This window comes from Atheta coriaria, unplaced genomic scaffold (genome assembly GCF_025399875.1).
Source record: "Atheta coriaria isolate IRGN ID8LTWV9N9 unplaced genomic scaffold, Caltech_Dcor_3.1 hic_scaffold_5_pilon, whole genome shotgun sequence".
NCBI classification, from domain to species: domain Eukaryota; kingdom Metazoa; phylum Arthropoda; class Insecta; order Coleoptera; family Staphylinidae; genus Dalotia; species Dalotia coriaria.
Window position 1 is genome coordinate 11,899,916 of NW_027045447.1, and position 11,626 is coordinate 11,911,541.

Here is an 11,626-nt window from a genome sequence, read left to right on the forward strand (position 1 = left end):
TAAAAGTTTTTTTACAGCATTAACCGTTTAGGCCCTATTTACAAATTATAATAAACACGTGCGTATCCCGTCGGAATAGCCTAATTTATGAATATTAAACACACTTATAGATTAAGGCCCCATTGGTACGTAAAACAATTTATTAAAACATGCAAATAGGCCTTAAACGATCAATGTGTTAAGAAAGTAATTACATAAAAGTCGATATAGAATTTTAAGCTTACAGAACTGAACACAGAATTTAAAAAATTCCACCATACAGAAGCTGACTTGCTGAAAAGAAGATTTTAAACACACTTGCTCTAGTTATTACTGCTAAGCCGAATATCAAAGCCTCCTCCACCTCTCAAGTGATCCGAAATACCCAAAGTCGAGTTTCGACTGTTTCCCGAGTCCGGGGTTTTGTGTCATTTTGCCTCCTCAGAGTCGACAAAATAAAAGATTGGAATATTAGGAACGCAGAAAGTTGAGGAGGCTGATAAAGTTTTGGCGGCAACTAGTAATGTGCTGCCTCTAGTATGACGGGCCGAAGTTCAAAACTTCGGTTGTTGTCGTTTCCACTGATAGATAGTAACTCTATGCACTTTTCAAAATAAATGGTTTTATGGATCAGTAAATATGTGATCAGGTAGAAATACAAGAGAACAATTATAATTGAAAACTTAAAAATACTCTTTATTAAAGAAAACGCACAAGCATAAATTTTAGAAATCAATTTGTATAATAATCCCAAAAGCATTTAAAATATACAAAATGGTCCTTCTATGATGTCAAACTAGGTGCAAAATCCCTAAAACCAGCAAAAATTAGTCCTTCGAACATAAAATGCAATTTTGGGGGTCAAATAGAGATAATCACAAAAGTTAATTAGAAAATGATAAAGAAATTAAATACTTACATAATCTGATGAAAAGAATGCTCCTTCTACGATGTCAGACTCAGTAGCAAAATCCCTAAAACCAGCAAAAATTAGTCCTTCGAACATAAAATGCAATTTTGGGATCAAATTGGGAGATAATCACAAAAGTTAATTAGGAAAAATGATAAAGAAATTAAATACTACAATCTGATGAAAGAATGCCCTTCTACGATGTCAGACTTAGTAGCAAAAATCCCTAAAACCAGCAAAATTAGTCCTTCGAACATAAAATGCAATTTTGGGGATCAAATTGGGAGATAATCACAAAAGTTACCTGATAATAAGATATCTGATTGATATTGATTTATCCCTTCGAACATAAAATGCAAATTTTGGGATCAAATCTTCAGAGATAATCACAAAAGCTAATTAGGAAAATGATAAAGAAATTAAATACTTACAATCTGATGAAAGAATGCTCCCTTCTACGATGTCAGACCTCAGGGTAGCAAAATCCCTAAACCAGCAAAATCAGTCCCCGAACATAAAAAATGCAATTTTGGGGATCAAATTGGGAGATAATCACAAAAGCACTAGGAAAATGATAAAGAAATTAAATACTCTCTACAATCTGATGAAAGAATGCCCTTCTACGATGTCAGACTTGAAGTAGCAAAATCCCTAAAACCAGCAAAATTAGTCCTTCGAACATAAAAAATGCACCTTTGGGGATCAAATTGGGAGATAATCACAAAAGTTAATTAGAAATGATAAAGAAAATTAAATACTTACAATCTGATGAAAGAATGTTCTTCTACGATGTCACCAGACTCATAGCAAAAATCCCTAAAACCAGCAAAAATTAAAGGTCCTTCGAACATAAAATGCAATTTTGGGGTCTAAATTGTGAGCCAATCACAAATGTTAATTAAAGAAATGATAAAGAAATTAAATAGTTACAATCTGATGAAAGAATAGTCCTCTACGATGTCAGACTCAGTAGCAAAATCCCTAAAACCAAAGGTAAAAATTAGTCCTTCGAACATAAAATGCAATTTTGGGGTCAAATAGGAGATACAATCACAAAAAGTTAATTTAGAAATGATAAAGAAATTAAATACTTACAATCTGATGAAAGAATGCCCTCGATGTCAGACCTTAGTAGCAAAAAATCCCTAAAACCAGCAAAAATTAGTCCTCCTTCGAACATAAAAATGCAATTTTGGGGATCAAATTTAAGATAATCACAAAAGTTAATTAGGAAAATGATAAAAAGAAATTAAATACTTACAATCACGAAAGAATGCTCCTTCTACGATGTCAGACTCCAGTAGCAAAACTTCTAGAACTAGCAAAAAATTAGTCCTTCGAACATAAAAATGCAATTTTGGGATCAAATTGGGAGATAATCACAAAAGTTAATTAGGAAAATGATAAAGAAATTAAATACTACAATCTGATGAAAAGAATGCTCCTTCTACGATGTCAGACTAGTGCAAAACTCTAAACCAGCAAAATTAGTCCTTCGAACATAAAATGCAATTTTGGGATCAAATTGTGGAGATAATCATAAAAGCATCAGGAAAATGATAAAGAAATTAAATACTTACAATCTGATGAAAGAATGATCCTCCTACGATGTCAAACTCAGGTGCAAAATCCCTAAAACCATCAAAAATTAGTCCTTCAAACATAAAAATGCAATTTTGGGGGTCAAACTGTGAGATAATCACAAAAGTTATTTAGGAACATGATAAAGAAATTAAATACTTACAATCTGATTAAAGAATGGTCCTTCTACGATGTCAGACTCAGTAGCAAAATCCCTAAAACCAGCAAAAATTAGTCCTTCGAACATAAAAATGCAATTTTGGCGGTCAAATTGTGAGATAATTACAAAAGTTATTTAGGAAAATGATAAAGAAATTAAAAGACAAGAAGTCGAAGTATTTCATAAGATTTAAGAATAATATATTTATACATCATAGAGAAAATACAATATGTGTTGTTAAATTATAAATTAGTTACTTACACAAGGATAATAATGAATATATTTACAGGAAGGCCTTGTAAGTTGCATTAGTATGCACACGAAACGCGATCAAATATTTTACCACTATAGCATTACTATAGTTGTTACAATTAAAGAGTCGATTGATAATCGAATATAATGCAAATTTAGAAAGCCGAAGTCCGAACAAACTATACGAGTCGATCGAATCACGACTGAATTAGCCATCGACCGGCACGCAACTGGCTGCAAAGCATCGCAACGACGCAATAGTTTACGATAACAAAGCCAGAGATGCGCAAGGTCAGTGCGTCGACGGCACGCGATCTTGCGACAAAAATGGTTGTTTATATGTTAAAATAATTTGATATTCGTATAAACACAGAATTTGAACCTCAGAATTAAACGGAAAATATATTTAAAAAATCGGCCCACTACTTGACTAGCAGGAATCGTTGTTAACTTAATTAAAGTTTTTTATGAGAAAAGAAAAAAATTTAAAAAATTTAATATTAACAAAGATGCATTAAAAACATGCATGTTGAAAAATATATAAATAATTATAATTATATTACTTTTTTGGTCCACTGCTCTCATAATAAACACCAAGGTCGATTATAAAATTATTTAGTCATAATTTAATGGCATGGTTCCTATATGAAATACTAACTAAATAACTGGAATTGTTTAGATATTGCTCAGTTGGTACCTGACAGTGTAACGAAACATTTAACAAAAAAATGACATCAACAGTTGGTAAACTCTTCGTAATGGACTTGAGCCCTCGTTGTCGCACCGTAATGTTAACGGCAAAGGCTCTTGGGATTGAAATAGAGGTAGTGGAAACTAAGAATACTTGGGTTGTGGTGATAATGATGAGCTACATTTTTAACTTATAAATGAATTACTCGTGTTCAGGGCACTCTACGAAGGTAGCGGTAGAAGTGACTCGTGTTCAGGGCACCCTACAAAAGGTTGCGCTAGATGGGACACCCATTCAGGGCACCGTACCAAGGTCGCGGTATAAGTGACTCCCATTCAGGGCACCGTACAAAGGCAGCCAACAAAAGGTTGCGCTAGAAGGGACTCCCATTCAGGGCACCGTACCAAGGTAGCGGTAGAAGTGACTCGTGTTCAGGGCACCGTTCGAGGGTCGCGGTAAAAATTATTCGCATTTTCTATTAGCTAAGCTGGTTAAATCGGAAATTTACGATATGAGAAAATAATTTTTAAGAAGAAATGGGCAAAGTACTCCTTTTGATGTTTTTTGAGGATCTTCGGTAGCGAATATCTTTTAAACTAAAAAGGCTATCGACTAGCCCAAAAAAAAAAAGTTTGGAAAATTCTCTATAAGATAATACAAGAAAATAATTAAAATTCGGGATGTAAAAGTTCTGAAATCGTATTTAAAAGTGCTTAAAAGTGGACATTTTCTCAGAGTCTCAGAGGATAATTTCTTCGATTGCGATGAAGATAGAGAGGAATGAAATGCGACTACCCTGTGTCTTTGCAACCCTCGGTGGTACGCGATAAAAAACTACGTAAATACAAACTAATGTACGACGCAGAAATTATAATGAAAAATATAATTATTATAAACTTACCAATACAGATCGGACTCCAAGGTAAATACTGTAAATAAGATAAGAAAATATAAGTTAAAACAAAAATATTTCATATTATTAAGTAATATTATATTCACACAGCGGAGTACTCATAAAACAAGGTACTTACACCAGCACGATGGGCCATCTTAATGATGAATAAATCATAATGGACACCTTATGAGTGCCAATATACACTTTCAGCACGATCAAAAACTGGCCGGACAAGAAAGGCCCAAATAGTAAATAGCATTACGAGTTGCCTAAAATACGTCTGGATCAACCAGATACCGGCACGAAACTGGCTCCAAACTGTACAAGAAACGACGCGACGGTTTATGATAAGAAAGCAATAGATGCGCAAAGCCAGTGCGTCGATAGCACGCGACCTTGTGTGCGAATTGTAATAGGCATGTTACCAGCGATCAAAACAAAACTAAGATGCGTCAACATGCGGCGTGAGGAGATGGCCACGGACGACACTCGGGAATTTCATGCGTTGCATTCCACGCTGCGGAAGCGATAAGAAAATAAATTGTGTTCAAAACAAACACAACTCTCATGCTGAATGCCCACGTTTGCCGATAAAGACAGTAAATAAAGAATACAACTCTATTTTATGATTTTTAGTTCATGCTAGTGCCATCTCTGAATGATTCAGGTAATGATACCGTTATGATATACTATTTTATTTTATGATATCGTTAATTTTTGTCCCCTCCTCTCATAATAAACACCAAAGTGGATTATAAAATTGTTTAGTCATAATTTAATGGCATGGTTCCTATATGAAGTGTTAGCTAAATAACTGGAGTTGTGTAGATATCGCTCAGTTGATACCTGACAGTGTAACGAAACATTAAACAAAAAATGCCACCAACTGTAGGTAAACTCTTTGTAATGGAGTTGAGCCCTCCTTGTCGTGCTGTAATGTTAACGGCAAAGGCTCTTGGGATTGAAATAGAGTTAGTGGAAACTAATTTATTCAAAGCTGCTCAGATGCAACCGGAATTTTTGAAGGTAACTACGTAAACGTGATCAAAGGCAGATAATTTAAAGTTACTTTTATGTTATAGTTAAATCCAAATCATACCGTACCCACATTTTTGGACAATGATGGAACATCAGTCGGTGACAGTCACGCAATCATGACGTATCTTGTTTCTAAATTTGGTAAAAACGATGCGTTATACCCGAAAGACCTTAAAAAACGGTCAGCGGTAGATCAAAGATTACATTTTGATTGTGGGACTGTGTATGCTTTGCATCTATTTATAGTGGTAAGATATTAATTCATTTCTTGGAAATAAATAACTAACTAATATTATATATTATAATATAGGGCCCTATGTATGGCAAAACAGCAACAGGACCTTCTGACTATCACAAAATGGCTGCTGAAAGAATGTATTCATCGTTGAATAGGTATCTTGAAGGAAATAAATGGGTTGTAGAAGGTGAAACACCAACAATTGCTGATTTCTCATTGATTACATCGATCCTATGTGTTTCGATTGTCGCACCATTCGATAAACAGAAGTTTCCAAACATTGTCAACTGGATTAAGAGATGTGAGGCATTGCCGTACTTCAGTGTGAACAAAAAGGGACAAGATGTATATGCGTCCATGTTGAATGACATGTTGAATAACAAACACGATTTTTATCTAGAATTCAGCAAATAAATGTATCTTATCATATTCAATGAGCAAATACATGATGAATCGATTTTTGTGCTTTATGTAATTCGTTTAGTTCAATACACCTCAATGGCTTGGAATATTTTGAAGTGCATTAACAAGGTCAAGCATTTCAAGGTAAATATTTAGTCAATATAATGTACATTCTTATCAATATTATGAAATACAGCATATGTGACTTGATAAAACCAGTTGTTACTACACCGTGAACTAGACAAGTGTAAAAGTTTTTTTTCTAAAATTTAAATAAAAATGGCGCCTACTGTTGGTAAACTTTATATAATGGAGTTAAGTCCTCCATGTAGGGCTGTAATGCTTACAGCAAAAGCACTTGGTATCAATTTAGAGTTAGTAGAAACCAATTTGTTTAAGAATGAGCACTTTAACCCATCATTCTTAAAGGTAATGCAACAGAAAATCAATTAAAAGTGTATAAAACTAATAATCATACTTTAGTTGAATCAAATCATTCGACGCCTACTTTCGTGGACAATGACGGTACTACAATTGGCGATAGTCATGCAATCATGGCGTATCTTGTTTCAAAATTTGGAAAAGACGACACTTTATATCCGAAAAACCTTGCAAAACGATCTATGGTTGATCAAATGTTACACTTTGATTGTGGAACTGTTTACAGTTTACATAAATCCATAGTAGTAAGTTCTATACCTTCAATTAATATCTAAAATGATTATTAACAAATATTTTATGTAATACAGAGACCCATGTATGCCAAAATGCAAACTGGCCCTACCAAAATGCAAATGGAAGCTGCCGAAAAAATGTACACGTCGTTAAACATGTATCTTCAGGGAAATAACTGGGTTACCGGAAGTGAAACACCAACAATTGCTGATTTCTCACTGATTACATCGATTTTATGCATTTCGATTGTTGCACCCTTTGATAAACAAAAGTTTCCAAATATTGTCAACTGGATTAAGAGATGTGAAACCCTGCCGTGTTTTGAGGTTAATCATAAAGGGCAGGAGATTTATGCTTCAATGCTCAACAATATGTTAAATAACAAATACGAATTTTTAGTGGAATTAACTAAATAACATGTTGTATATATGCAAAATTGTATAATGATTTATATAATAGTTGTGGATAGTAATAGATACACTGATAACCTATAATCAAATTTTAGTCAAAACTAGGTTATGTTATAACCAACTAAAGAAATTTTTAAACACTATGACTATTTATGATCTAATATTCAAATTTTTGATTACAGAACCAAAAATAATAACAAATAAAATATTAAAACCTATAATAAAGCTAATTGTGTCAACGAAATAATCCAGAATCATTAACATGTAAGTCACATTCGACCGACAAATTAATATACGCTAATTTACCGTTTCTCGCTTCTGCATACAACACGAATTCAATTGTCACGAACAACAAAATCATTTGCATTCGTATTTATTTATTACAATTAAGCCATTATTGGTGACCATAAAACAACTCTTATTCGGAATGAAAATAAAACTATTTTATTATGATAAACTTAGCCTACTATAAACTTCGAGGAATTCCTCACAAAAGAAATCCAGAGAAACCAATGGCATTCAAATGAAAATCATCGTCGAAATGGAAACTTATACTTTTACAATACTCAGTAGCATGTTGGAATATATATCCGACATTGATGGCATGATGAGGAATCAGACTAGGACACACCGATTGTTATGCGTCGCCATGCGCTCGTACGCACACGTCTTCAGTCATTTGTCTGCAAGTCAAACACCAAACAATGAAACTCTACAATTTTTTTCCTATTGAAAGAATTTTACTATGAGATTATAATGTTTGTTGGTTTTTGTGAAAACACTCGGTGTAATATTAATAGTCTTATGTTCTGCTTGTGACCACGAAGATCCATTGAACCCAATTATTATTTATGCGATGCGTATATTCATTTGGGACGTTTTTGCGGTTTATGTCACCGTTTAATATGGCGTTTGAACAATCGACTACCGGTCGCGCACGCGATGCATACCAAACTTTGGCAACCTTTCTTTATTTTTGGCCGCATTTCGGTCGACACCCTGCTGACACAAATTTCGCACAAGCACTACGTGAGGTGGAAAGCATGAGGTGGGTTTAGCGGCAACAAAGGTTTCAGTTCAGTTCAGTCGTTCATTTACAACCACGACGACTACAACAAAATGGCACCCAGACTCAAATTGTTTTATTCTTTGGTTCTTATCACCGTGAATGTGTACAGTGCTACCATTGATAGTGATTCATATCTAAGTGCTTATAAGTTGACCCATGACCTCAACAACCACTTTGAGAATCGTCCAACGGGCGAAAAAGTGGTTTATGTTGATGCTAACACTGATCAACACATAGATGTACATCCGGTTTATGTTCAGAAGAGTCACGATGATCATACTCATACTCAAGATTTAATTGATGAACATTTTCATGAGGTGAATGCTGAACATGCCCAACATGCAGATCATCTTGATGTGGAGCATCATTACCAACCGGAGTACCATGAACATTACATTGATGTTTCCGGTGCGAATTCAGCGGGAAATGATGGTTTAAGTGGTTTGGGGAGTTATGGTACACCTCCTGTTAGTAGTTATGGTCCACCTGCAGCAGGTGTACCCATACCGGAAGTGGGATATCCAACAGCAAGTCCTGTACAGACTTATGGACCACCTGTACCGGTGTAAGTAATTTTTTTTTAATTTTAAGGTTTTGAAGTAAAAAGGATTTTTAGGAGTTTTCCCAAAAATGCCGGTCTATGGCCCTCCTAGCCCAGTTTACGGACCACCAACACATCATATTGGAGTATACGGTCCACCTCATCACAAATTACCACCTTTGGTAGCTCACGAGTACTACGAACCGGAACCACCTTCAATTATACCGGATTTCTTACATAACCTAGTTACACCTCATGCTTTCCTCGGAATTTTAGACAAGATCAAATGGTTTAAACTAGATCTCTTCACAATCGGGAAATTAATCTTAAAATTCTTTATTTTCAAGAAATTCTTAGCTTTTTTCACAATTTTATTTTTACTGTTGATAATTCCGAGTCTAAAACACAAGGGTAAAGAAAGTGTAGGCATGATGACTGCCATGGTTGATAAATTTGGTCAATCAGATGATGATGACGACGATGAAGAAGATGATGATAATCATAACAAAAGAAAAAAGAAACGTAAAGGCAAAATGTTGATTGATAAAGGTAAGTAATCCATTAACCTTATTTTAGGTTATGTATTAAGGTTATAATTAAAATTCTTACAGCCACGGAAAGTCTAAACGCGTTAACCTCACACGTATTGGAATCCATTGAGAATTTCGAGCAGAAATTCAACAAAAACCAAACGCAAACCAAACTTCCATCAACGATAGTAGCAACTGATTTGAATCAACTGTCAAATTCACAGAAAACGGATTGCGGTGCCAACAATACAAGTATTTATTGTAAGAGTCAGAGCGTAATCGAGAAAATCAAGACAATAATGCCTGCACGAGAGGAAGAAACGAAGAAAACCACAAATACTACTAAAACATCAACAACAACAACAATGACAAAACCAACAGTAAATCGTGTTGTGAATCTGACAAGTAAAAGTCAATTGAGGCCCGTGAACAGTAAAAATACGAGTAAAACCAATAGTACAATCTCCAAAATTAAAAAATAGTTATTATTGAGTCTATTTTGGAATGTATAATTTTATTTTAATAGTCAGTAATTTAAGAGAGTATATTTTTATGTATTTATAAAATATTTGGTAATAAAATGGTGTCATAATCTATTTTTATCATTTTCTATGTTTTAATTGAATTCGGTAACCGTTTTTCGATGCGATGATAATATCCGCTTGAATTTTGACCTCGTGCGCTGGATAACTTGGATGTATCTCAAAATTTCGTAAAATTTTTCCTAAGATACACTTCATTTCCAACATGGCGAATTTCTGACCGATGCAGTTACGACTTCCGGCGCTGAATGCTAAATAACTAAACGCATGTCTTTTGTTGATATTTTCCGCCTGGAATCTTTCCGGGATAAACTTTTCCGGATCCGGAAATATGTCAGGGCGACGATGTAAATAAAACGGAAAGATTAATAATTGCGTTCCCTTTTTAAATGTCATATCACCTAAAAAATAAAATAATTAAAAACATTTTTTTTTTGCTTTTTTTCTTTTTTTACGAAATTTGATGTCTTGAATGCAATCCCTCAGCATCATTGGAACTGACGGATATAACCTCAATGTCTCTTTAATTGTCATTTCCATATAATTCATGTTTTGAAGGTCAGACAAGGTTGTAGGTCTAAATGGATCGTCTCCAAATATATTTTGCTGTTCCAGAATCAATTTTTCTTGTATTTCCGGATGTTTACTGATCAAATGCAACCAAAAACTAATCCCGGATGCTGTTGTATCATGCCCTTCGAACATGAATGTGTCCACTTCTTCGCGAATATCTTCATCAGTCAATGGTTGACCATCAATTGTTGATTGCAGTAAAAGATCTAAAAACGCAATGCGTTTCCTACGCCCAAATTCATCAATAGCATTAGGATTAAATGAATTTGACTCCGAATTCTTTTGTAATTCTTTACGTCGTGATTCAATTACGGATAACGAATAATTATGAACTATTTTCAAACATTTCTTCTCAATTCTGTAGTCTTTAGTGAAGAAGTACAACAAATCGAAATGTTTGTATATTTTTATTCCACGCTCTGTCACGATGTGTGTTAATACTTTGATTGCATTGACATAATCTGTGTTGGCGTTTAATTGTGCGTTGACTGATATTCCCATTGCAGTTTCTAAACATAAATTATTATAAATCAATAAAATTTGTTAATAAAAAATATTACCATTGATTATATCAAGAGTACACAATGAAATTAAGTCTTGTACATTAAATGATAATTTCCCGACGTTTTCTCGTAATTTATCCATGAGTATGTTTCCGGTTTTATCAAAAACAGGAACAAACTGTTCTAATATCTTGAAATGATATGCCGGTGTAATAAGTTTCCTTCTTTTGTGCCATTTTTGATCTGCGCTTGTTAACAATCCTAAATTTAACCAATTGTGTAGATATCTATAATAATAGCCTTTATGTGAGGTTAGAGGATTGGTACAAACAAACTCCAAGTATTCTGGGTCTGCCAAGGACACCACAAAATCAAAACCAATGAAAGCTTTCGCTAAGTATCCATATTCTTTATGCCATTCATTAATTTGCCAAAAAAGCGCTGAAAAAACCAAAAATTTAAAAAATCACGAAAAAATAATAATAAAATTTACTTGTTGTGTCAAGTTCAGTGACATTTCCTATTATAGGAAATGGTTTAGGCCCTTTAACATCCTTTAAACCTCTTGAATATCTCCATGCATTTATCCACCACACAATGGAAACAAATAAAAACAGAAAAACATCGAAAAAACGAT

The 11,626-nt window shown here is 34.0% G+C and overlaps 3 protein-coding genes and 1 long non-coding RNA gene across 4 annotated transcripts; 2 read left to right on the forward strand and 2 right to left on the reverse strand.

The window, feature by feature from the left end:
• Positions 1-1,840: 1,840 nt before the first annotated feature.
• LOC135791887 (uncharacterized) lies at positions 1,841-2,926 on the reverse strand. The gene is made up of 4 exons (XR_010548147.1): positions 2,892-2,926; positions 2,634-2,685; positions 2,470-2,521; positions 1,841-1,870 (listed from the first exon to the last, which is right to left on the reverse strand). It is a non-coding gene; the product is annotated as an uncharacterized lncRNA (long non-coding RNA).
• Positions 2,927-5,321: 2,395 nt separating this feature from the next.
• Positions 5,322-7,456, forward strand: LOC135792196 (uncharacterized). The gene is made up of 5 exons (XM_065302810.1): positions 5,322-5,494; positions 5,551-5,754; positions 5,817-6,156; positions 6,630-6,832; positions 6,896-7,456. The coding sequence occupies exons 1-5, from the start codon at positions 5,345-5,347 to the stop codon at positions 7,235-7,237; spliced, it is 1,239 nt and encodes a 412-aa protein (XP_065158882.1). The 5' UTR covers positions 5,322-5,344; the 3' UTR covers positions 7,238-7,456.
• A 1,474-nt stretch (positions 7,457-8,930) lies between these two features.
• LOC135792198 (uncharacterized) lies at positions 8,931-9,853 on the forward strand. The gene is made up of 2 exons (XM_065302811.1): positions 8,931-9,390; positions 9,453-9,853. Exons 1-2 carry the CDS (start codon positions 8,931-8,933, stop codon positions 9,851-9,853), a joined length of 861 nt encoding a protein of 286 aa, XP_065158883.1.
• A 120-nt stretch (positions 9,854-9,973) lies between these two features.
• On the reverse strand, positions 9,974-11,231 carry LOC135791960 (cytochrome P450 4c3-like). Its single transcript, XM_065302575.1, has 3 exons — positions 11,047-11,231; positions 10,369-10,995; positions 9,974-10,314 (listed from the first exon to the last, which is right to left on the reverse strand). The coding sequence occupies exons 1-3, from the start codon at positions 11,129-11,131 to the stop codon at positions 9,974-9,976; spliced, it is 1,053 nt and encodes a 350-aa protein (XP_065158647.1). The 5' UTR covers positions 11,132-11,231.
• Positions 11,232-11,626: the final 395 nt, after the last annotated feature.

What these genes read in the sequence shown, in the direction of transcription:
- LOC135792196 (XM_065302810.1), top strand. Translation starts at nt 5,345, where the DNA reads ATGCCACCAACTGTAGGTAAACTCTTTGTAATGGAGTTGAGCCCTCCT. An exon ending in TGCAACCGGAATTTTTGAAG is followed by an intron (nt 5,495 to 5,550) that starts GTAACTACGTAA and finishes TTTATGTTATAG; the next exon opens with TTAAATCCAAATCATACCGT. An exon ending in GTTTACATAAATCCATAGTA is followed by an intron (nt 6,833 to 6,895) that starts GTAAGTTCTATA and finishes TATGTAATACAG; the next exon opens with AGACCCATGTATGCCAAAAT.
- LOC135792198 (XM_065302811.1), top strand. Translation starts at nt 8,931, where the DNA reads ATGCCGGTCTATGGCCCTCCTAGCCCAGTTTACGGACCACCAACACAT. An exon ending in CAAAATGTTGATTGATAAAG is followed by an intron (nt 9,391 to 9,452) that starts GTAAGTAATCCA and finishes AAATTCTTACAG; the next exon opens with CCACGGAAAGTCTAAACGCG.
- LOC135791960 (XM_065302575.1), bottom strand. Translation starts at nt 11,131, where the DNA reads ATGGATAAATTACGAGAAAACGTCGGGAAATTATCATTTAATGTACAA. An exon ending in TACTCTTGATATAATCAATG is followed by an intron (nt 10,996 to 11,046) that starts GTAATATTTTTT and finishes ATTTATGTTTAG; the next exon opens with AAACTGCAATGGGAATATCA. An exon ending in CATTCAAGACATCAAATTTC is followed by an intron (nt 10,315 to 10,368) that starts GTAAAAAAAGAA and finishes TTTATTTTTTAG; the next exon opens with GTGATATGACATTTAAAAAG.